Below are 24,704 nucleotides of genomic sequence, written 5' to 3' on the forward strand. Positions count from 1 at the left end.
CCAGACAATAGAATCAATGCGCCCCCAAAACATCATGAATCATTGCGCAAGTCTTTCATGGTCCGATCGAGTGCTTCCAATTCTCGTTTGTGGGCCATTGTGTATTCATCACAGATAATTAATTTACTTGCAGTCAGAACCTTTGCCACAGCTGAGTGCTTTGCAATATTGCATGTTGGGTTCTAAACTGTATGAGGCGATGACATTCCTAACATATACATCTACATCGTCCTGGTTATGGATCTCCGCATTTACCCTTAGATTAGGATTGCCTGATGTGACACGAATACGATGTAATATGGCTTCTGACATGTCCTCTTTGTACTTATTCCACAGTTTAAATGGATTCGATGGAAAGCATGCCGACATAATGATGGCAAATAATGTGCAAATCTGGCTTGCAGATGCAGAAACAATTGCTTCAGCGATTGTTATATCCCAGTGAGTATTGCTTTCGAGCAGATTGAGCTCTTGACATGCAGCACGAAATGTTGGATACTCAACACCTTCGACAGTTCGAGACTCGAAAGATATCGGCTCACGAACCTTCACAAGCAATAATCGCAAATAGAAACATTCGTCATTTTTCGGATGAACTGTGTAAATGCGACAAAGAGCATCAGTTGAACGCACATCTGGATAGTTGGGCACTACATTACCTTGTCTTCGACGTTTAAATTTCTTTGAAGAAGCATTTCAAGTAACTTGCGTTCAAAAAAATTCGTCGTCAAGTAGGCTATGGAATTTTGAACGTCGATATTTCGTGTCTAAACGTAATTCTTAGCTCGTGCTTTACTATTTTCCAGGTGAACTGTCATTTCAGCATTTTGGGTTGTTGTTGAATTAAAATTATCTGCAAATTATAAAGATGGTTTTTACGGACGTGTGAAAGAATTTTACTATTGAATTCAACTTCAAAATTGGAAAGAAAATTGAAGGAAAATGGAAATATTCTGTTCCGGCGACTTCATTGAAGCCTATGTTGCTGTTGATAATTAAGAATGAATTTTTTCATTGTACTGTTTTGCGATGTGTTGACGAAACAGGTATGTTCAAACAAAAAAAGAAGTGGTATACCAAAAAAGAAAACTCTAGAGTTCAGTAATAATGAAAACATTGTGACAGAAGCTCGACAAACCTCTCTTCACCTCAAGTGGATGGAGTATCCGTTGGCATATGCCACCCGATTTTGAAAAAAAGATATCCATTTGTTTCCATAAAGATTGACATGTTATCAGAAAACTGAAAAGGTTGTGATTACCTAACCTTGTAGCATCCGAGAAAAATTGGAGTTCAGTATCATACTGAACTGATGCATATGACAGTATGCATCAGTCAAAGGCAAAATGTGGACCTACTTTCTTTTACGGAACTTCAATAGCAGAACGTTATGAAGGAGAAAGCATCATGCCTTTTTATAGCTGAATTGAATTTTAATAAATTGTCCAATAGCTATTTTCATGTAATTCAGTTCTTTTAGTTTAGTCATGGATTTTCAGTAATGACTGAATCAATTCAATATTTATAGAGAATTAATAAACATATTATTGAGAATCTTACTGTGATCTATTCATATGACTGAAGTAACTAGAACCTTCTTACAAAAAAACATACTACCACGATCAATTCAAGATTCATGTCTCTTACGTATGAAAATAGTGGACGGTTAAAATTTTTACGAAGAACTTTTCTAACCGCCTCAGATTGTTTGGATTCTTGTCATCTTACTCAATGAAAGGAATGCTTTTCAAACGTTGGGTGAAATTTACAGGTAACCTTTTCTGAAAAGTGCCTTTCCGTAGAAAATTTACGATATATAGGTTAATGTAATCATTGTTTACATTTTGGGAAGATGAAGTAATTCAAGGAAAGACATACGTTCAGCCACCGAACACCAGCCTTCAAAATTTCATAGCCTACTTGACGACGAATTTTTTTGAACGCACGTTATAATAGCGTGGGATATCAGAGTAAAGTAAAGTTCATGCAAATGGATCACTTTGGCACATGGAAAAAAAACTGGTCAATGTTGTCGCTGGAGGTGTTTCAGCTCGTTGAGCCATATTTGTAGAATTGAAATACATTCTTTGTCCATTTTCCAGGTGAACTGCCAGGTGTACAGGGTGGGCAAATTTCGATGTTTTAGCACTACAGCTTTCAAACCAATGGAGATAGACAAAATCTGATACCCCATTCTCGTTCTCTTTTTCTGAGAAACTAACAAGAGTAGTAGTCATTTTTGGACTCCTTCTTTTGTTTTCGAGTGAAAATTGGAAAAATGGCGATTTCAAAATAAATTTATATCTCCGCTAATACTGATGATAGAGCTCTGAAATTAAAACATTATACAGGCACTTTTTTAAGTAGCATTCAGTGGCGTGCTTGCCTTTCCAGAAGGATTTTTAATTACGAAGCTATGACTCAAAGTTATGTTTTTTTAAATAGGAACACTAGATTTCCGTGCAATTTTTTAAAAGCTTAATTTTTACTGATTTCAAAAATATATAACATCATATGGTTTGAATCAATATAAAAACTAGAAAATGGTCCAAAACCTTTTTTCTCAATATTTCTATGGTTTCAACTTTTGACTAGCACAGAAAAATAGAGCCCACAATTAAAGGGACTTCCGGTTTGCCGACATTTCGGAGTAGTTCACTCCTTTTTCAAGGCTCAATTTCTCAGAAAATTATTTCAACTATTTTTATTACCATGTCATTCGGAAATAAAGGTGGAGATTTGTATGAAATGTTTATCACAAGTAGAAGCTTGCCATTGGAATTTTTATATGGGGGTGAACGCAGCGGGTTGGTCGGTACAGGACATCATTGTTCCCCCTGTACTAACTAAATATTTATAAAATGCTTTTTCATTCCTTTTATAACTTCAGAGATATGCCAATGGCAAGTTGTTGAGATCCCACCTGTATGAACCTTTTTTAATGAGGAAGAAAGATACCCACCTTCAAGGTCATATGACCTAAATCGAATTCCTTGCTATACAGGTCTTCTATTGTGCTACGATATTTATCGGTGTATGTTTTTTCTAAAAATCTCTTCACAATGCAACTTTTTCCCACACCTTTGCCTCCCAAGACAACAAGTCGGGTTCTCTCGTAATCTGCCATATTTTCTTTATTATCTGCTCTTTTGTTCCCTCAAATTGTTGTTTCAAAGATATATTCTCTTTTGTAATTCATTATTTTCATTGAATCTTGAAGAATAATTGTGAAATTATCATTTGAATGGGCATGAAGTTTGATATATAGAATTGTATAATTATAGAAAGGTTTTGTCCGTATGCTGATTCCTTATCTGCTCTCCCCTTTATGATTCCAATCTGAAAAGAGAAAAAATAAAACAATCAGTATATTCGAAAATCAAATAATTGGAGAAAAATTAATCAAAAAAATAATTTTTTTCAATGAAAATCTACGAAGGCGTAGAAGGGCCACATAATATTTTAAAAATATTTTTCCTTAAATTCCGACTTCAAAGTCGGAATTTAGTTAAATTCCGAGTTCAAAGTCGGAATTTAACAAAATTCCGAGTTCAAAGTCGGAATTTAACAAAATTCCGAGTTCAAAGTCGGAATTTAACAAAATTCCGAGTTCAAAGTCGGAATTTAGTAAAATTCCGACTTTGAAGTCGGAATTTTATCTACTTCGAAACCGATACAGGCTAGATGCACAGGGTGTTGTTCTACGACGACATAGATTATTTCTCCATATATACAGAGGGGGTGGGGGAGGTTGTGCCCAACCTTACCTCTACCTGTCTACGACTATAATTTCATAATTATTCAAAAACATGGACCTAATGACAATTATCTCCAATAAAATACATGAAGTTCAATATTTATTAAAGAACAACGTGTTTATTTTGTGAAATCTGAATCCTCTCATGAATATCTCAGTATATTTGGAAATGAACCAATACGTCATAGAGCTGCCTATTTGAGGTTTTCTCACCGTTGTAATGACCTCTTAATGTAAGAAACATCAAAGCACGCCGGGTGTACCTCGGGGTGTACTGATTTCGTGTCCATTGAGATAGCCTCACGAGTACATATGGGAAGGAAATTTTTTCATAAAATATCCGAACTATACCTAAAAAACAGTTATGTCTAAAAAAATATTCATGTCATGTCATTGTTATGACCTCTCATAGAAGAAAACTCAAATAATAATGTACACCCTGTATACATAATTATTTATTCATCATAAATGTGGGAACACCTTGTATTATATGAATTTGAATATTTGTAGAAAAGCAAACTGTAATTCAGGAACAAATCTACGTCGTCGTAGAACACCCCGTAGAAGTTCGGAACTGAATAAAATTCCGACTTTGAACTCGGAATTTAGTTAAATTCCGACTTCGAACTCGGAATTTTGTTAAATTCCGACTTTGAACTCGGAATTTAACTAAATTCCGACTTCAAAGTCGGAATTTAAGGAAAAATATTTTTAAAATATTATGTGGCCCTTCTACGCCTTCGTATAAATCATAACAAGTATGAACAAATAAATAGTCTACTCCACTATATTATTTAATCTATGCACTATGCATTTCGGCAAGTTAAAAATGAATAAAATCATCAAGGAAAATATAGTAATAACGACATCTGAGTTTAACAATTGAAATCACAATAAAACTTATCAACAATCACATGTTCAACAAAAAGGGGAACATACGAAAACACATGAAACTCAAGAAAGAAAACTCAGATGTCGATAACGTTTTTCTTATCTCTTTTTTCATTTATATTTTGAAGCAGGTCTTGGAAAATTTCAAGACTTAAATAGTAAGATAGTGAGTCATATTATATGGGAAACGGGGAGTTCAAAACCAATCTGACAGTTCAAATTAGGAGAATTATCTTTACGTGCTACTACAATGTAATGTTTTCACTTAAAAAAAAATACAAATTTAACTTTAGAAGTGAATCATCCCAAAAACTACGTCTTTAAGGAAAAAACTTTTCAAACAAAAATTTTTATGTATCAAGGCAATGAGAAAATAAACATCTTCAATTTTTTTAATATTCATTCAATAAGTCATTTTATTTTTTGCGCATAAAGAAGTATATTTTTTAGTTCAGATAATTATTCTTCATTGAAAAAGTAGTAAGTTTTATTCATAGGATTTCGAAATATTGAACTTAGTTTTGTTCGAAAGGTTGGGAAAAAATTTTAAATGATTTTAATATTCATCATTGATTTCATATTATTTGAGCAACTGTTACTGTTAAATATTTATCAATTCTTTCAATAAAATGACATTCCAACTAAGTTTCTGCAACGATATTCCAGCATTTCGTATCTTCTGGAGTGGTTGGAGGTGTCTAGTATAGGCGCTCTTTAGGGCCTGCCACAGACATGCAACTTTTCAGTTTCGCGATAGTTGCGCAAGAGTTTGATTGCAAGCGGTTCGAGGGCGCACACATACGCAATCGCTTAGTTTGTGTCGAGGCTGAAACTATTCGATCGCAAAACTTTTCAGTTGCATGTCTGCGCGGCCCCATATAAATGCATTGTACTCACTTCTGCAACTTAGCAGTTGCAAAACTAAAAATTGCATGTCTGCGGCAGGCCTAAGTGTGCCCCACAAAAACAAATCAGGAGATCGTAAATCGACCTCGCAGGCCAAGCGATGGAATAATGCGCCGGGCGTCCTTCATGCTGAAACCACGTGCGCTATCTTTCTTCAAGCGTTGGAACTTCCAGCGGGATTGATAACTAGTGATCAGCTGGCCTCCCAGAACTCAATCTCAGTAGACTTATTCGTGACTCGAGTTCTTCCTATTCTATAGCATATGGGTCTAAATAGTTCTCGTAGTCAATGTAATAATGTTTCCTCAAAACCTGGTTCTCGATGTTGGAATTGTGGCTCATCTGGTCGTAATTATTACCAATGTCAGTAATCCAGAACAGTGTCCTGTTATGGATGCGGTAGAAAGGCAACATTCAAGTCTAAGTGAGGTAAATGTAATTCAAAAAAGTCAGACGAGGTGACGAGAACCTGAATCTCGTCACCAGTCAGAAGAGATATATCTCGACGAATAAAATTCACCCAATCGTGTACCCGGCAAACCTTACTTTGCCTGACACTGGTAGTATCTCTTGTATTTTGGGTGCTTTTGGCACAATCAACTAAAGCTTCAGCTCAGATCCATTTTCACTTTTCCAAAAATGTTTCAGAAGACCTCCATCAATCTTCAACGTTTACCATTGGGCCAAATACGACTTTCATTGTGGCTCAGTCTGGATACTTCTTCCCAAGAAATTCGTCTACCGCTCTTCTTTCAACTCAGGGTTACTTTAAAGTCGTTATCTTCCTCTTGTGCTCTTTGAATTTCTTCAGGTAGCCAGCCGTCTCCGATTACGGTGGTCCACCTTGAATCGATCTTCTCTTCCATACGTGAACAACGGCTGCAATTCTCGGGGCATACAATGGTTTTAGTCGAGCCAGTTTCTACCTGTTTTTTTACATTCCGGTCATTTCTTAACACTTCGGAGGTATTTTTATCTTGAATCGATTTATGCTCCTTATCACCGACCCCTTTTAGTTTCCCTGCTGTAACTCTTTCAAATTCTGGGCAATTTCGCTTGAAATGCCAACTTTTGTTGCAGTTCCAACTCACAGTATCCTTCTTCCTAACTTGTGATGTTCTTCTCTGACAAGTTTTTGGACTTTTCTTACACGAAGGTGCTCTCTATGCGACGCTTGCTTCGCTGTCTCAATTTCCGAAGCCATGGCTAAGGCATCATCTGTGGTTCTAGGGCGTGCTAGTCTCAGGGCTTGTTGTATTTTACTATCGTCGATTCAAATCACAAATGTCTGGATTGAAAGCTGCTCCAGGAAGCTATCTATCTGAAGCAGGACTAATCTCGCCGAAACGGCTTCAAACTCCTGGAGATTTTCACGTTTTTTGAACTCAGTTCTTTATTTGCACATGGTGACATTGTTGTAGATGAGCATCGTCATATCTCATCTGAAGTTTCGATGTTAAAATTTTGTAACAGGTTTGTTGACTCTCCGAAATTGTTTGCAGAATGTTGAATGCCTCTCCTCGTAAAACTATTATTGGTGCCGTGGCTTTTTCGTTGTTGTTAAAATTGTTCTCCAGCACAGCAGCTTCAAACTGTTTTTGGTCATTTTTCATTTTCCGCTTTCGCGGTGATGTAGGGTGATGAAGCCTGAAATCTGTTCTTTTCGACATTATTCAGGGAATCTATGAATTTGGAACTCTTATCAAATATATAATTATAATAATAATAATCATTCCTGCCATTTCTTCAAATTTTCTTAATAAACTTTTTAGGGTTTTCACTCCCAATCTCTGAAACAAAATCAATAAAAAATGAAATAAACGATTTGCTCCTGCGTAAATTCTTGCACTAATTTGTCAGGAGCAAATTAACTAGAAAAAATTGTTGCCTGACAATGAACTGAAAATAAATAATGTTGAAATTATAATTTTATGTGGTAACGTTTCGGAGTATATATCAGACTCCTTCATCAGACAAAAAATCTATTTTCGAAAATTTTCTGAATTGTGGCTTTTGTTTGACATTAATTGTCAATACATAGAAATAGAGACTGCATAGAAACGTTGATTCATTCAATTTTGAAATGACCGGATGACAGTTCCTTCTTAAGTAAATTGATCCAAATATTATGATCTATTGCTACCGAACAATTTGCCAAATTATTATCTTGATCTAATGGAATACACGTAGACTCTTTAATATTTCGTTTATAATGGTCTGGTTCCGTCATTAAAATTTTAGTGTTATTCCAATCCATCATGTGGTCTCTCGTATTAGAACAAATAAAAATTTTAATTTCAACGTTATTTATTTTCAGTTCATTGTCAGGCAACAATTTTTTCTAGTTAATTTGCTCCTGACAAATTAGTGCAAGAATTTACGCAGGAGCCAATCGTTTATTTCATTTTTTATTGATTTTGTTTCAGAGATTGGGAGTGAAAACCCTAAAAAGTTTATTAAGAAATGCAGAATCCTCCCAGAATGAATTTCAATCTATATAATAATATTATTGGTTAATAGTTTTTATGCACTTATTTGGTTTGATTTCTTTTCGTAGATTCACCTGACAGTTGAAAAAACGGATACATTCTGGATGAATTTAATATTCATTAACTTTCGACTCATATAAAATGTGTAAAAGAATTTGAAATAAATCATCATTCGAATTCATTCAACGTCAAAGATATGGAGAGTAAAGAGAAGGAGAACGATCGCTGCTTTGAGACCATAGATTTTTTGTCCCCTAAAATATGTACCAATAGGGTAGTTCATGCTTTTGCCAACAGGCGCGCTGGCCATCACCAGAGTGCGAAATTTGGATTTAAACAAATTGTAGTTGGCTGAGTGAACTGTTTTCCTGGTGACAGATGATAGGAATATTATTATTTTCGATTTTTGATAAGAAAACAACATATGACCATGGTGAAATGTTGCAGCGTGCGCTAGTGTAAGAGTGTTTTGGCACCGGAAAGAAAAGGAGAAGAAATAAAATTTCCGAGAGTATTTTTGAGAGAAAATTGGAAAAAAAACCTTACCTCAAGAATCGACTTCGAATCAATTTGTTTGTCAAGAGCACTTTTGCGATGAAGATATCAAAAAAGATTATTGATTCATTATAAACGAAATCGAAATTGTCATCCCTCGTGAGAAGTTGACTCTTCTGAATAAGAATATCTAACCAATAAAACTACATGGTTCAATAGTAAATATTCTCGAAGAATTTTGTTGGCATAACATAATATATGGTTTATATCGGTTCTCAGCTGAGTATTGACAGCATAATCTACTCTAATACCTAAGTGATAAATCTGAGATTGCTACCTTTTGTTGTCTTGATGTGTACTACTCCTCACTACGGATTTATATAATTTTGTAGATTGCGGTAAACCAACTAACATATCTGCTTTCAATAAACAATGATAAAAAAAAGTAGGTACAATTTTTTTGATCAGTGATTTCCTTTGAATTGCATTTATTTCGACTTGTATTTTATTGCATATAATTCATATTCAATATAGATTTGAAAAAAGGTATTTGAAAAATCACGATGACACATAACCTAAAATAAAATAAGGCTGTTCATTTCAAATTGAAGCTTGAATCCCCACCCCTTATCGATACCCGCTGCAATCGAAGCGACACCTATCCTACGTTTCCCATTTTCGGAGACACATTTTTAGTACGTCGATCGTTCTCCTTCTCTCTACTCTCCATAGTCAAACTAACAACAACAAACTAACGAATATCTTGATTGTAATTTTCGAATTTCTAATAGTCTATGAAATTTTGATCGTCGATATTTCGTGTCTAAACGTAATTCTTAGCTTTTGCTGTAAAATTTTCCAGGTGAACTGTCAAGTTAGAAGTTAGCATTTTGGAATGTTTTCGCATTAAAATTACCAGGAAATTATAAAGATGGTTTATACGGACGCGACATGTAAAAAGCATTTATTATTGAACCCTACTTCAGAATTTGGGAGAAAATAGGAGAGGATATTGTTCAATGTTCAACCAAAATCCAAATGTTGCTGAAAGAATCATTCTTTCGAAAGTACTGTTTTGCCAAAGAGGTTTTGCGATGCGTTGATGAAACAGGTACGTTCAAACAAAAAAAGTAGTGGTCGACCAAGCAAGAAAACTCAGAAAAATGGAAAGATTGATTACCTATCTTTGTATCATCCAAAAAAAATTGGAGTTCGGTATGCATAGGTAATGGCAAAATGTGGGACCTACTTTCTTTTATGGAACTTTAACAGTAGAACGTTATAAATGAGGAGAAAGCATCATGCTAAATTGGATTTTTATGAATTGTTCAATATTTATTTTCATGTAAGTTTAGTCAAAAACCAAATCAATCCAATATTTATAGAGCATTAATGAACATATTGAGATTCTAACTGAGCTTTATTCATATTACTGAAATAGGTAGAACCTTTTTACAAAAAAAAAAAACTAACTAATACCACGATCCGTTCAAGATTCATGTCTCTTACGTATGAAAATAGTGTCGGTTTAAATTTCCATCAAAATTTTTCTAACCGCCTCAAATTTTTTGGATTCTTGTGATCCGACTCAATTGAAGAAATGTTTTTCGCACTTTGGGAGAAATAAACTTTTCCTTAAAAGTGCCTTTCCATACAAAATTACGATGTATAAGTTAATGTCATCATGAAGTAATTCAAGAAAAGACCTACGTTCTGACACCGAATATCAAGGTTTAAAATTCCATAGCCTACTTATTGACGACGCACGTTAGATAAATGGTTTTTGGAGACACATTTTTAATATACGGCGATCGTTCTCGTTTTCTCTACTCTCCATAACTGTCAGTACCTACATAAAATCATGTATCAGAATGAGACAGAGCTAATCAGTCATTTTTATTCTTGATGTTTTGCATGCGCATGCTAAAAAGTCTTCCTGCCAAAGGCTGGCTTCCGTTTTCGAAGCCCCATTAACAATATAGAATAAAATAGAATATGTGTTAGGCCCGGTATTTTCACCCAAAGGGATAGAGGAAAGCGGGCGCAGGTCACCAGTTCGTTGGGAAAATTATGACGTCAAAAATATCAAAAAAGGCCAAGTGACAAGATTAACAATAAAATTGATTGTCGGGAAGATTTGCTGAGTTGTTTTCTGAATCTGAGAAAAGATATTCGTGTCAAATATTTCAATATGCTACTTAAAAAGCCGAAGGGACGAGGGATCTCTCTTTGCATTGACAAATTGGCAACAATATGAACAAAATAATTAATTCCTAATTTTTGCTTTCATCATGAAATACATTGTTCTATTAATCCCACATATGCATATTATTTCGCCCCGTTTGACTTCAATGCTCCCTTTTCCAGCAATTTTTCATTTTGATTTTTAACAATGATTTTTTCTCACATATTAAAGTTTGTCCGCATTCAATTTCATTATTCTCATTATATCAATACATCTACAATAATAATACAATACATCATTCCTATTTGAATGATATAGGATGATTGTTAAGTATTTCTCATTCACCTCGGTTCAAGATATATCAGTAGAGAGAATATTTTATATATTCTCTTTATATACTCACTATATACCAAAAAATAATACTACATTTCGAATATTTTGACCTATATTATGACAGCACATTTTAAGGCAAAATTGAAACACTGGACTGCTAATTACTGATAGAACATGTATGAAAAGATAGTTATAGAACATTAATGAGAAGCTGCAATTGGGATGGTATGGTTACATTGGTTCACATTCATTTCAATTATCTCTCTTAACTAAACCATTTAATGAAAAGCTTCTGTGTTGTCAGGAATCATTATCTAAGCTACTACAGTGTTTTTCTTAAGGTGTTCATTACGACGTTGGTCTTACTTCATCAAACCAACTTATAGAACTGTAAAAGTTTGTCCCTGAGCCATATGATAATTTTTTTCCTACTTAACATATCCATATTGATTTAAATAATGACTGCACCATTTTATTTCTTTCACAAAGCTCATTAATGGTACTTTCCTATTAAACTTCTAGCCGAGACACTTCCTTTGGAAGTTCCAATACTTCCAATGACAGTTAACCATTATAGGATAGTGTTTTCCCGCAGTACCTGCAATTAAACCCCTTACCCGGAAACAATATACCTAATAACAAAAATTAATTGCAAGAAATTTCCTACCAATCTGTTGGGGGAAACAAGGACCAATATGACTGCTGTTTAATTTTCATTAAAATAGCGTGCGTGTTCATGTCATGTTAGTTACTAGGGTGATTCGTTAATATAAAAAGACAGTCGAAAATACATCAGTCAATTCATCAGAAGCTTTTCAATTTTCTATCCTAAAATAATCAATTCTAAAAAGAATATTCGTTGAGTGACCAGGACCGACCTACAGTATTGTTCAATTCTTCGTTCCCTAATAAAAACCAGCAACACAAATATTTATGTGTTCATCTTATTGAATGGATACATAAATTTTGGTCCTTCGAGCCGGATTTGAGAGTGAAGGTTGATTTCAATTCCTATCCCGAGGAGTAGTGAAGAGGTTTGCTGTTTCATGGTTGGATTTTAATCACCCCCAGAAGACAGAGGAATCGGGTGACAGCTGGTTGTTTAATACTTCTACTGAGCGAGTTCATCGCTGGATTTTCGATAAGTAGCACTATCATCGTGCAAATTTCGTCTCATTTTTATTGAGCTTTGTTTTCTACTGTGCTTATAACAATTACAATGTCTGAAGATAATTCAAAATCGAGTGGTGTCGATGATGAAGTGAGAACTCTGATTAAAAACAGAGGTATAGTTAAAGCCAAGATGACTAGAATGGAAAATTGGTTCAAACAAGATAAACCTCTTGATATTGTTCAATGTAAATTACGTTTGGAACAACTAATGCAATTTTTAAAAGAATATGACAATTTTCAAACTGAATTAGAGGTTATGGATTATGAATCACATCATCAAGACAGAGAAATTATGGAAGATAAATATTTTGATTTGATTTCTTTTGTAACTAAAATTGTTAATCAGTCTGAGGACACTCAACAATCCAATTCTTCAACTGATAATCGGTCTACAATATCTCATTCAAGTATAAAGTTACCTGAAATTTCTATTCCAAATTTCTCGGGCGATATCAAACACTGGCCAAGCTTCTTCGAACTATTTACTGCACTGATAACAAATAATCAAAAATTATCTAATGTTCAAAAATTAATGTATCTGAAATCTGCTCTAACAGGGGAGCCATTACAACTCATAGAAAATTTGGAAGTGATCGGGTTGAACTTTCCCATAGCTATTAATACGTTGAGGGATAGATTCGATAATAAATACCTAATTGTTAACGCATATATAAGAAATTTACTGAATGTTCCATCCTTAACGAAAGGTAATGATAACAATCTGAGAAACTTTATTTCACAAATTAAAACAAATTTGGCAGCTTCAAACACCTATAATTTATGAGAAAAACTTACTGACTTGATCCTTCTTCAAATTTTCACACAGAAGCTAGATTTTGGTTTAAGAAAAGAATTTGAAGGGGAAAGAAATGTTCGCGATTTTCCAACGCCCCCAGAATTTATACAATTTTTAGAAAGAAAATATAAGGTTCTCGAAAATTTGAGTGAGTCAACTCAAAATTCAAAATTAAATTCTTCGCACAAAAATAATAATACTTCTCGTAGTTCTTATCATATTGATACTTCAGATAAAACTAAATTCTTCAAATGTTTCATCTGTATTACCGATGAGCACAGAATATATTCCTGTAAAAGGTTCCTGAATTTATCTCCAAACGATCGTCATGCTGCTGCTAAAGCAAAAAATGCCTGTTTGAATTGTCTTTCATTAGGCCATACTGTTCAGTCATGTTCTAGTCAACGCAAATGTTCCAATTGTCGAAGGTCTCATCATAGTTTTGTAACGTGCGTTTCTCGGAGAAGCCTTAATCTCGAGCGCCAGCTATTCTTTTCAATAGGAAGAATAGCAAACCTACCAGAGTAGCTGCTAGCCGGAGACAGAGCTCGATGTTGTCTAGGGCGGTAGCGACAACGAAGAAGTCAAAATCGAATTATGTAAAAGTTTATTCACACCTTCGGAAACTAGTTATATGTACAAGGGAGATATGTGAGATATGAGTGATTCTATAAGTGAAAATACATTCGGGAAATCTTATCCGGTCACGAGCACTTTATGAAATTTATACCGGGTGTAGTGAAAAATTAACGGTTCAATAAAAATGCGCCAACCAGAACTGACGAATGCTAAGGACTTGCTATACGGTATCGGTGTGTAGTTGTATTTCTCCGGGAATGAAACACAATAAGGGCGGGTCTGTTCGAGACTTTTATTCGCTGCCCCAAGGGTTGTAGCACACCATGATTGACAGCGAAGAAAATGTCTATTTTTAACGCAACTACGGGATTTCACTGACTACGTGCGGTATCTCTTATTCTCTGCCCCAAGGGTTATAGCACGCCATGATTGACAGGAAAGAAGAGATTTCGGATTTAACACTTATGACGCGGAACGCGGACAGGGGGGTTGACGGAACTTTCCCTTCAGTACCCCAAGGGCTAGGGCGGACCTGTTCGAGACTTTTATTCGCTGCCCCAAGGGTTGTAGCACACCATGATTGACAGCGAAGAAAATGTCTATGTTTAACGCAACTACGGGATCTCACTGACTACGTGCGGTATCTCTTATTCTCTGCCCCAAGGGTTATAGCACACCATGATTGACAGAAAAGAAGAGATTTCGGATTTAACACTTATGACGCGGAACGCGGACAGGGTAAAGAACGATAAAATACAACAGGAAACGATACAGTACAGCAGTGTCAAAGTTAAAGAAGTAACGGCGTAGGTCTAACAAAGAAACTGAACGGTACAGACGGGGACCTACCTCCTTTGTTTCAAGCACTCGAAACTCAAAGGATTTAAAAGAAAAACTAAAAAAATTAACTCTAAGCACTGATGCAAATAACACAAAATGATTATTCTTCAACGGCGAAAGAATACCGAAAATTAACTGAATTTATAACAGAAGTTAGAAACCACGTTAGAAAGCGAAAAATACTCAAGCGAAAGGAAAGCACTGAAGTAAAATTCAAAAGTCAACCGAAGAACTGAAGTAACAGTCGAAAAGTCGAAAAGTCAAGTGACCGTCGCGGGGGGAAAATTTGCTTTTATAGGCATATCCCCTCTCACGGTAAAATCTGAAAATTCCAGAATACGACAAGAATGAAAAACGTCGTCAGCTCCGGTTTATCGCATATCAACAGATGAAAAACGTCGAAATCTTCAGCGGCATGTAAGAAAAACAACGTGAAATACAGATAAGCGGTTTTTTACATTTACTCTGCCTGTCGGAATGAACGTACGGAATATTCGAGAATTAAAATATTTTCAAAGACGGAAATTTAAAACGAAAAAAATGCACTAAGATGAACTCCAATTTTCCTCAGAAAACTGGGGTTCATTACACCCCCTCCATCTCGGAAGAAATTAACTTACGATGAAATAGTGAGCTTAATTTCACGACTCTATCTACCCCTAGAAATAGTGACCTTACTTTCGCGCGCGCCACCTGTACTCGTGACCAGTTCACAACACAATCAAGTACTTATTCCTCTCTATGGTTGGAAAGGGTAGTTCCAATGCGCACGCAGAAACGTCAGCGCCGGTCACCACGGCGCAGGTCTCCGCCATCTTGTCAAAGAACCTTGTTCAGCGCTCCGTGGACAAATGGTGTACAACAGTGGAAAATCCTCCCTCTCTACGTGGAAATTCATCTTCATCGCTGGTCGGAAGCGTGCCATGCTTCATCCTTCCGGTGAGTACCTAATTTAACTGTGTTTGGCGGGTGTTTGAATTCCATCGTGGTTTTGTAGGTTACCCAGGAATCGTGGGAGCTGCAACAGGTGGAAAGCCTCCAACAGCTCGACGTGGGGGCTCAATGGGCTGGTGTGACCCGGCTGTACGGACGTTGAGACTTTCGGATCCGGTATGAGACTTGCAGGTGGGTAATTTCTAACAATAAACTCTCCAATCTTCATCGTTCCTCGTGGTCAACTTTTCTTCTTGGAACGGTTTTTCTCTGTATTCTGTTTTCAGGTAGACGGTGTTTTCTTCAGGTAAACAGTGTTAAATTGACGGTACAATAATTTCGATTCGGTTCAGGACAGAAATTGGTTAGATCTATTGGATTAATAGACGGATATACTCAGTTGCAAGGTGAAACAGTATCCTTTATTGGTATTCCTTACATAAATAACAGATTTTTCGGACAGTTTTAACAGGTTTGATTTATAATTGCATGTTGAACGGATGAAAATCTGTAGATACGGTATTTCGGTCAACGGTGGTGCCTGTACGGAATTTGAACGGAATTGTTACGGTGTAATCGGTTATAACTAAGTTAGTGACGGGCTTCAGTTGTACGTGATTTCTCCTTGCTATTGTCCTTGGCCTCACGGAGTTCTCGACATCTTGGACAGGCACGGAGGGCTAACTCCCTACTGGTTGGCATGCGGAACTTGTTTGATTTCTTCCGGGGCGGTTCGGATTGGGTGGATGCGCTGGGGATATCACATTGGACGGCAGCCTCGCGTTGACGGTGATGAGACTGACAAGTACAATTTCTGGTTAATGTACCTAGCAGGCCGCAACTGCTGCAGAAGAGAATCGGGGTACCGGTGCAGTGTGCTCGACTGTGCTCCCCTTGGCCACATCTCCAACACATATTAGGGCGAAGTTCTAAGTAGACATTGGGCCCCATTGTGCCAACTGTACGTACTCTGGCTGGAATCTTGGTTGTTATTTGAGCTGGACGGTTGTTATGTCGATGGATGTCATGTTGACGATTATCCGGTTGTTTGGAAATCTTCCCCTTGTTTATGAAATAACGTTCATCTTGCTTATTTCTCTTTTCAGCTGGAATGTCTATCTCCATTGCATTCTGTCTCTGAGTCGGAACAGCCGCCTGTTGTAGTTCCTGCTTCCTGGGTGATGATGTGGAACGGTCAGTGACAGCGGAAGAGGTGTTTGGTTTGGGGCGACCAAATGCTTTGAGTGCCCCCAACGGCAACGGCACAGGACGGGGAGGAGATTCCGGTTCCTGGTCTTTTAATGGCTCGACAAGACCCAGCTCCTCGTCCAGTCGTTCCAGAAAGTCTGAGTCGCTCATGTTGCAGCCGTCAGACGGTATTCTGAAAAGAGGTAAGATCATTATTACCTGGTATTTTCATTTCTATACGGTGAACACACGGTTTGACTGGCGCAAATTTCTCTTTTTTTTTTTTTTTTTTCAGGAAGATAATTCTTACGGTTTCAATCCACTGGCACCCAGAGACGGTGGGCAGTGCCGGAGGGAAACCTGAGCTTCAGCCGGAGCCGGCGTTTGCCCTTGACGGTGGTTGGTATCAGGGCGATGACCTCAGTCCGAAGACTGGGTGACCACAGACGGGGGTTCGGTTGAGCCTGGATTTTGGATGCTAGTCTTGACGGCAAAATCAGTGTCTTCCCTGGTGCTGGCGGTTCCTGTGGGATGGGAGACAGTTGGGGTGGTGGCGTTAACGGAGCAATTGGTGGAAGCGGTGCTGGTCTCAGTGTGGACACCGGTATCAGTGGGGGTGGCTGAGCTACGGTTTCAACTAACAGGACGGTATCGGTTCCAGGCCACTCCCACTGTGCAGCAGGTCTCCGGTGGGACGGGTTATCCTGGAGCAAACCTTCGATATACCATCGGACGGGGAATCTCAACCGCTCCATCTCCGCACGGTATTTGTCGTCCAGGGATGAGGCCCAATGCTGTTCCTCCTCACCCTGACGGCACGGTAGGCCGGTCGCCACCTCTACGGCCACTAACCCCAACGCCCACAGGTCGACGGACGTGTCATACGGCTCTAGCCTGCGCTGTTCCGGTGCCCAGTACACCATGGTTCCTGCTGGCTCGGTAAGCAGGGGTTGGGCGGTGGTGAGTGTTTCGGCCAACCCAAAATCTGCTAGCAGGAATCGGCACCGGCGGCGTAAGATGTTGGCTGGCTTGATATCTCGGTGTATTATTTGCCGACGATGACACTCCGTCACGGCTGCTGCTAACTGCCGCATCACGCGGAAGAACCGAGACGGCTGGTTCCTCGGCCCTTCTCGACGCAGGAAGGCATTTAGGTCCTCGTCGCACAGAGGCATTACCATAAAAAGGTAGTCTCCCTCTATGATGGCCTCTTGCAGGGGTATTATATTTGTATGTTCTAGGGACCTGAGTATGTCGACTTCCTGGATGGCGTGGTGAGTCAACATAGTCCTTTTCACCGCCACTGCTTGGCCGTGTCGTTGGCCTCTATAGACACGCCCAAAGCTGCCTTCTCCCAAGATCTCCCCCAGGTGTAAATGTTCCATCTGAAACATGTTAACTAGACACCTTTTGTCTTACGGAACACTGGTTCTGGTTGGCCGAGCAACTACAGTTATTCAGATAAACCGGTAAACGGAAAATAATAATATAATCGGTAACGGAAAAATTATATACATATGTATATTCGGTAACGGAAAAATAATATATATTCGGTAACAAAAAAAATAACGGATTTCCTCCTTTCAGAGGTTATTTCTATAGAACGGTTAACGGATCATGACAATAATATTATTATGCATGAAATGGTTTTAAATCTTTAATGTGTATGTTAGTGATTTTTCTACCCTCTGTATCTTTCAGGTCATAGACGACAGGTGAAACGACTTTAACAACGGTGAACGGACCGGAAAACTTCGGAGCCAACTTGGCGGCGAAACTGTCAACGGCAGAGGATAAAGGACGGTCCCGGCGTAGAACTTTATCTCCCACATGGTATCGGATTTCTCTTCGTCGAAGATTGTAGTGGTGAGCCTGCTGCTGGAAAGCACGGTACAGTTTAGTACGGACGAACTCATAAGCCTCCTGGAGATGTTTGATCTGTTGAGTACGGTAAGTCATGTCTCTATTTTCTTCTTCTGTACGGTTGGATTCTCTGTTCATTTCTTCATTGTGGGGGTTTGTCGAATAAATCGCCCTCGGGACTTCTAGTTCCCTTCCATAATTTAAAAATGCCGGTGTAAATCCAGTAGACTCCTGTTTAGCGGTGTTGATGGCAAACGTTAACTCTCCTATCTTTTCATCCCAGGTTCGTTGATCGGCTTCACAAAACTGTGCTATCATAGTCTTCAGGGTACGGTTAGCTCTCTCCACAGGGTTGCACTGAGGGGTATACGGTGGTGTGAAACGGTGAGCGATGTTCAGCTCTCGGAGACTGTTCTTGAATAGCCTGCTGTCGAATTGTACTCCATTGTCGGATATTACTAGTTTTGGGCAACCGTATTTCAGGATGACTTGTTCGTAGAGGGCCGAATAAACAGTTTTGGCGGTAGCTTTCCGCAACGGACGACACTCTACCCACTTTGTGAACCGGTCTTGCATTACCACGATGTAGGAGTTTCCCTTTTTTGACCGTGGCAATGGTCCAACTATGTCCGTGGATACTTCTTTGAACGGCGCATCCGCCATTCGGTGTGGTTGCATCTTACCAGGGGTTTTCTGTTGCGAAACTTTGTACTTTTGGCACGATGTGCAGTTCCTCACGTATTTCGCAATGTCTCTAAACATCCCTGGCCAGTAATAATTTCTGGCTATCCGTGCAATCGTTTTGGCAATCCCCATGTGACCTGCTAGCTCTGAGTCGTGGTTTTCCTGCAGTACTTCTGTTCGCTGTTCGGATGGTACACAGAGTTTCCAGGGTTGGCCGGTTCCATCTTCTGTGAAGTCGGATGAGTCCCAGAAATGTCGCAACTGTTTTCCATTTTCAACGGCGTAGTCAGGAAAATTTGCTGGGTCTTTTTCCACCTCCTGTAACTTTTTGTTGTACCATTTGCACTGGGTTGTTTCTATTTCGGCCAGGTATACGGAATCTACGGACGGTAACGGTTTAGGCGACGGGTTGTCTGCAGGTGTATTCAAGGATTTTCTCCGGCCCTGCACTTGAACAGCTTCTTGAATTTTCGGTGTTGGTTTGGCAATCAGTCGACCTTCCAGGTAACAGTCCGCGGTACTGAGGTTAATGGAAAAATTGAACCTTCCTAATACGTCCAATCCTAGAATGAGGTCAACTGGTAAATCAGGCACCAACAGAAATTTTACGTCGGTCAAGGAATAATCAGCCAGGTGAACAGCGGTAGTATAGAGTTTGGGTGTTGTCGTGGGTTGACCATTTGCAACCACCACGAAACCATTCTCAACATGTTGTCCAGTGATTCCCTTGCTTTCACATTGTTTTGCCACTTTCCGACTTACGAAACTCTTCGTGGCTCCAGTGTCAATTAATGCTTTGTAGTGCTTTCCGGCTATCTTAACTTCGACAAGCGGTCGGTTATCATTCCAGGCGGTCGATGTTATGGGAGTCAGTGTGTTGGGAGATATGGTCGACTCCTTCTCCATACCTCCGTCTAGTTTTCCGGACGGCAGGGACAATCTCGTGAGAGAATGTTCTCCCTCTGGCATCGAGAACAGAAGATTTTCGGTGGCCTGCGACATTCTCGACGCATGTGGCCATATCCACCACATCGGAAACACTGTGTCTGGAAGGACACTCTCCTCCCTGATGATGATTGGGTCCGGTCAGCGTGGCTATCTTCGGCTCGACGACGGGGTGGCGGTGTTGAATTTCCGGATCTACCTTCGGAGCTGTCTCCAGAAGTCGGACGGTGTGATTCCTGTTGCCGGACTATTGACTCTCTGGATCGGTGTGACTTTGGACGGCTTTCCCCCTGCGGAGAAAGTCGTGTCTGGTTGGCTTGCGTCGGCGGGGCTGATTCCCTGTGATCAGTGGTTTGATGAACCTGTTCTCCGGTATCCACAGAAAAACTCGCCTGATATTGGTTCAGCTGACGGGGAGTGTATGTTAGGTGAGGTTCCTCCAGGAAACCTGGTTTTGAGGGTGGCCGGGTGTACTGGCTCATCTGCCACTGGACCAGTTCAAAAACTTTCCCCTTACGGAGAAGTTCATCATACGTCTTGGTCTCCTGGAAGGCCAAGGCCTGTTGTAAGGGCGGAATCAACCTTTGTCGGATAAGTCGGATCTGCTCCACCTCGGATGGTTTTGTATAGGTGAGTTTCTGGAATAAGTTCTGCATCCGGGTAACATACAGAAGTAGCTTTTCTTCAGGACCTTGTGTTCGTCTTTTTATTTCCTCCAACAGATTCTCCTCATAGTTAACAGGCAGAAACGCTTCTTTCAGTTGGTTGCTGAAATCCTCCCAGTCCTCGAAAGTACCTCTCCTGGGAATAAACCAATCCCTTGCATCCTTTCGTAGTAATTCATAAACAGATTCAAAAACTTGTTCTAGGGACACTTTACGGGATTCAGCCAGCCTCTCCACTTCTTCAAGGAATCCGGTCACACTTCCAGTGCCATCAAAGGAAATGTTCCATTTGTGTACCGGGATAGTTGGTATTGTTGATCGAGACTCCGGTTCCGATCTGGCAGGTGTTGTGATGACTGGTCGGTCAGAACTTATCCAAGGTGCAGGCAAGTGTGGAAAAGACACCCTTCGTGTAGAATTAATCCATCTACCCCGTGTCGGACATTCAGGTGTTGTTGTCTCACAGTCCTGTGACTGTGTGAGAGGTATCGCTGGTAACTGTCGCAGTAATGCTGTACATGTCTGTCTTGTCTCATTCATGACCTGTTCTAATGTTGGATTCCTTACAGGTGTACCAGTACGTGAGACATCCACTGCTACAGGAAGATCGACACCATCTCCCAAGTCGATAAGTGATGTTTCGACCCCTGACATCCTCTCCGGTTGGATCGGTGACACTCCAGGTAAACTGGGCACCTCCACATCCAAGAGAGACTTCTGATGTCGGTTAGATGCCTGCAGTTGTTTACGATTGCTCTTTTTACGTAGCTCCTCCAGTGTTTCCAATGCCTTAGCAGTAGTTGCCTTCATTTGTCCAACCAGTTGTAACTGTGCTGTGTCCGCAGTAACAATAAAGTCCAGCCTTCCTTGTATGTGTATTAATCGGGTGTAAATTCGCGAAAATTCGTTAGCTGCATTCTCATGATTGAAGTTCTGAAGGGATTCCACCAAATCGGTGAGTTTATTTTGGCAAATCTCAATCTCCGAGGCGGGGTTCAATGATGTTGAGGGTAATAGAGGTTCATTAGACTGAAGTACTTGTCGTAGTAGACTCCGTTTAGTCATCACAGTACCCGGTATCGATTGTCCTCTCAGTTGTAATTCGTATGTAAGTTCATCACTGAGTAACCGGTTTACATCCATGTTCGACATATTATTTTCAACTAAGTCCGATTCAGAACGCACCAATCTTTCACACTCGGTATGTCTTTCACAATCTGTTTAAGTTCTAAGTCCAACCCGGTGAGTTAATCGTTAGCTAACCTACTCACTTAAGTTCGAAGTGGGTATCGGTGTAACCCCAAAAAAAAATTTTAAAGTCTAAGTCCCGGCGAATCAGAAAAAAGTCTAAGTTCAAGTCCCGGCGCACTAAAATAATCTAAGTCCCGATGTATCACACTAAAAATTTTACAAGTCCAACGTTACTCAAAAAAAAATGTCAATCAGTCCCACTAAAGTCCGAAAATATTCGCGAAATACCGCACTCACTCGCAAGTCGTTTCGTATAGTCCGGAAAATTTCCCGAAATTCGAATCGCACCAGAACGCACAGGTTAAATTCCAAACAGTAGTTCAAGTTCAATATCCAGAAAATAAATCGCAATAATCGAATTTCAGTTTTCAGAAAAATCAGAAATAATTGGTAAGTTTCAACAGTACAAGTCAAAAGAAAATAATTGCAGGTAAACAAGTTATCAACAGGGTAATAGGTGATTCACTATTAAACCGATAGGTAAATGAAACCTATCAAATTTTTCCAATTGTGACAATAAATTTTCAATGTTCGGAAGTTCACTCACCTTCAATACGAAATTAAAACAGTTCAATTCAATAAATCAGAAATAATAAGAAATCGGAAATAATTTTCACTGATACAAAGGCGCAATAACAGTTCAGTTTTCAATAACTCAATAAAGTAATCGGCAAAAGGAATAATCACAAATTAATTAAGTTATTTCCAATAGGTTTCAACAATAGGAAAATTTTCAGAATATAGTCCAATTCAATTCACAGTATAACAGTTCAATACAGGGTGGCAGGTAATAAAACACAGATCAAGTTTATTTTTCACAGTTCTCGGTTCAAGAAATAGTTACTCACTGTTTCGGGAATTCACTCACTGTCCGGTTAATGTTTCTCACCTCTGTTATTTCCTACTGGATTTTGCACAGTCCCTGCTCGGGCGCCATTTTTGTAACGTGCGTTTCTCGGAGAAGCCTTAATCTCGAGCGCCAGCTATTCTTTTCAATAGGAAGAATAGCAAACCTACCAGAGTAGCTGCTAGCCGGAGACAGAGCTCGATGTTGTCTAGGGCGGTAGCGACAACGAAGAAGTCAAAATCGAATTATGTAAAAGTTTATTCACACCTTCGGAAACTAGTTATATGTACAAGGGAGATATGTGAGATATGAGTGATTCTATAAGTGAAAATACATTCGGGAAATCTTATCCGGTCACGAGCACTTTATGAAATTTATACCGGGTGTAGTGAAAAATTAACGGTTCAATAAAAATGCGCCAACCAGAACTGACGAATGCTAAGGACTTGCTATACGGTATCGGTGTGTAGTTGTATTTCTCCGGGAATGAAACACAATAAGGGCGGGTCTGTTCGAGACTTTTATTCGCTGCCCCAAGGGTTGTAGCACACCATGATTGACAGCGAAGAAAATGTCTATTTTTAACGCAACTACGGGATTTCACTGACTACGTGCGGTATCTCTTATTCTCTGCCCCAAGGGTTATAGCACGCCATGATTGACAGGAAAGAAGAGATTTCGGATTTAACACTTATGACGCGGAACGCGGACAGGGGGGTTGACGGAACTTTCCCTTCAGTACCCCAAGGGCTAGGGCGGACCTGTTCGAGACTTTTATTCGCTGCCCCAAGGGTTGTAGCACACCATGATTGACAGCGAAGAAAATGTCTATGTTTAACGCAACTACGGGATCTCACTGACTACGTGCGGTATCTCTTATTCTCTGCCCCAAGGGTTATAGCACACCATGATTGACAGAAAAGAAGAGATTTCGGATTTAACACTTATGACGCGGAACGCGGACAGGGTAAAGAACGATAAAATACAACAGGAAACGATACAGTACAGCAGTGTCAAAGTTAAAGAAGTAACGGCGTAGGTCTAACAAAGAAACTGAACGGTACAGACGGGGACCTACCTCCTTTGTTTCAAGCACTCGAAACTCAAAGGATTTAAAAGAAAAACTAAAAAAATTAACTCTAAGCACTGATGCAAATAACACAAAATGATTATTCTTCAACGGCGAAAGAATACCGAAAATTAACTGAATTTATAACAGAAGTTAGAAACCACGTTAGAAAGCGAAAAATACTCAAGCGAAAGGAAAGCACTGAAGTAAAATTCAAAAGTCAACCGAAGAACTGAAGTAACAGTCGAAAAGTCGAAAAGTCAAGTGACCGTCGCGGGGGGAAAATTTGCTTTTATAGGCATATCCCCTCTCACGGTAAAAATCTGAAAATTCCAGAATACGACAAGAATGAAAAACGTCGTCAGCTCCGGTTTATCGCATATCAACAGATGAAAAACGTCGAAATCTTCAGCGGCATGTAAGAAAAACAACGTGAAATACAGATAAGCGGTTTTTTACATTTACTCTGCCTGTCGGAATGAACGTACGGAATATTCGAGAATTAAAATATTTTCAAAGACGGAAATTTAAAACGAAAAAAATGCACTAAGATGAACTCCAATTTTCCTCAGAAAACTGGGGTTCATTACAGTTTATTGCATTTCAATAAGAATTCATCTCGAAATTCATTTTCCCATTCCAGATCTCATGATGAACCATCCAGATCAACTAGTTCGACGCAAGCATCTTCCCATTTATCCACTAGTGCTCAACCATACATTCCAGTGCGAGAAGAGGTTGATTCTTCTGCTCAAAATTTGTCTTCTCTTTCAGTACAGTCCTCTAATAATGCAGTGCAGTGCAGTGCACAACCA

The 24,704-nt window shown here is 39.1% G+C and overlaps 2 protein-coding genes across 3 annotated transcripts in view; both read right to left on the reverse strand.

Moving 5' to 3' along the window:
• Window positions 1-24,704, reverse strand: part of LOC123322616 (GTP-binding protein Di-Ras2) — a 413,354-nt gene that overhangs the window by 75,555 nt on the left and 313,095 nt on the right. For both annotated transcript variants that reach the window (XM_044910573.1, XM_044910572.1), the window contains exon 3: window positions 2,963-3,339. In XM_044910573.1, coding sequence (XP_044766508.1) covers window positions 2,963-3,127 — 165 coding nt within the window. In that variant the 5' untranslated portion in view covers window positions 3,128-3,339. The remainder of the gene's footprint in view (window positions 1-2,962; window positions 3,340-24,704) is intronic.
• Window positions 16,862-17,959, reverse strand: LOC123322849 (cyclin-dependent kinase 1-like). Its single transcript, XM_044910901.1, has 2 exons — window positions 17,099-17,959; window positions 16,862-17,054 (listed from the first exon to the last, which is right to left on the reverse strand). The coding sequence occupies exons 1-2, from the start codon at window positions 17,957-17,959 to the stop codon at window positions 16,986-16,988; spliced, it is 930 nt and encodes a 309-aa protein (XP_044766836.1). The 3' UTR covers window positions 16,862-16,985.

Source organism: Coccinella septempunctata, chromosome 1, assembly GCF_907165205.1.
Source record: "Coccinella septempunctata chromosome 1, icCocSept1.1, whole genome shotgun sequence".
Lineage (NCBI taxonomy): Eukaryota > Metazoa > Arthropoda > Insecta > Coleoptera > Coccinellidae > Coccinella > Coccinella septempunctata.

Coding starts and splice junctions, on each gene's coding strand:
- LOC123322849 (XM_044910901.1), bottom strand. CDS start 17,959: ATGTTTCAGATGGAACATTTACACCTGGGGGAGATCTTGGGAGAAGGC. Junction 17,055..17,098: donor CACCACCCCAACTGTCTCCC/ATCCCACAGGAA, acceptor ACTGATTTTGCC/GTCAAGACTAGCATCCAAAA.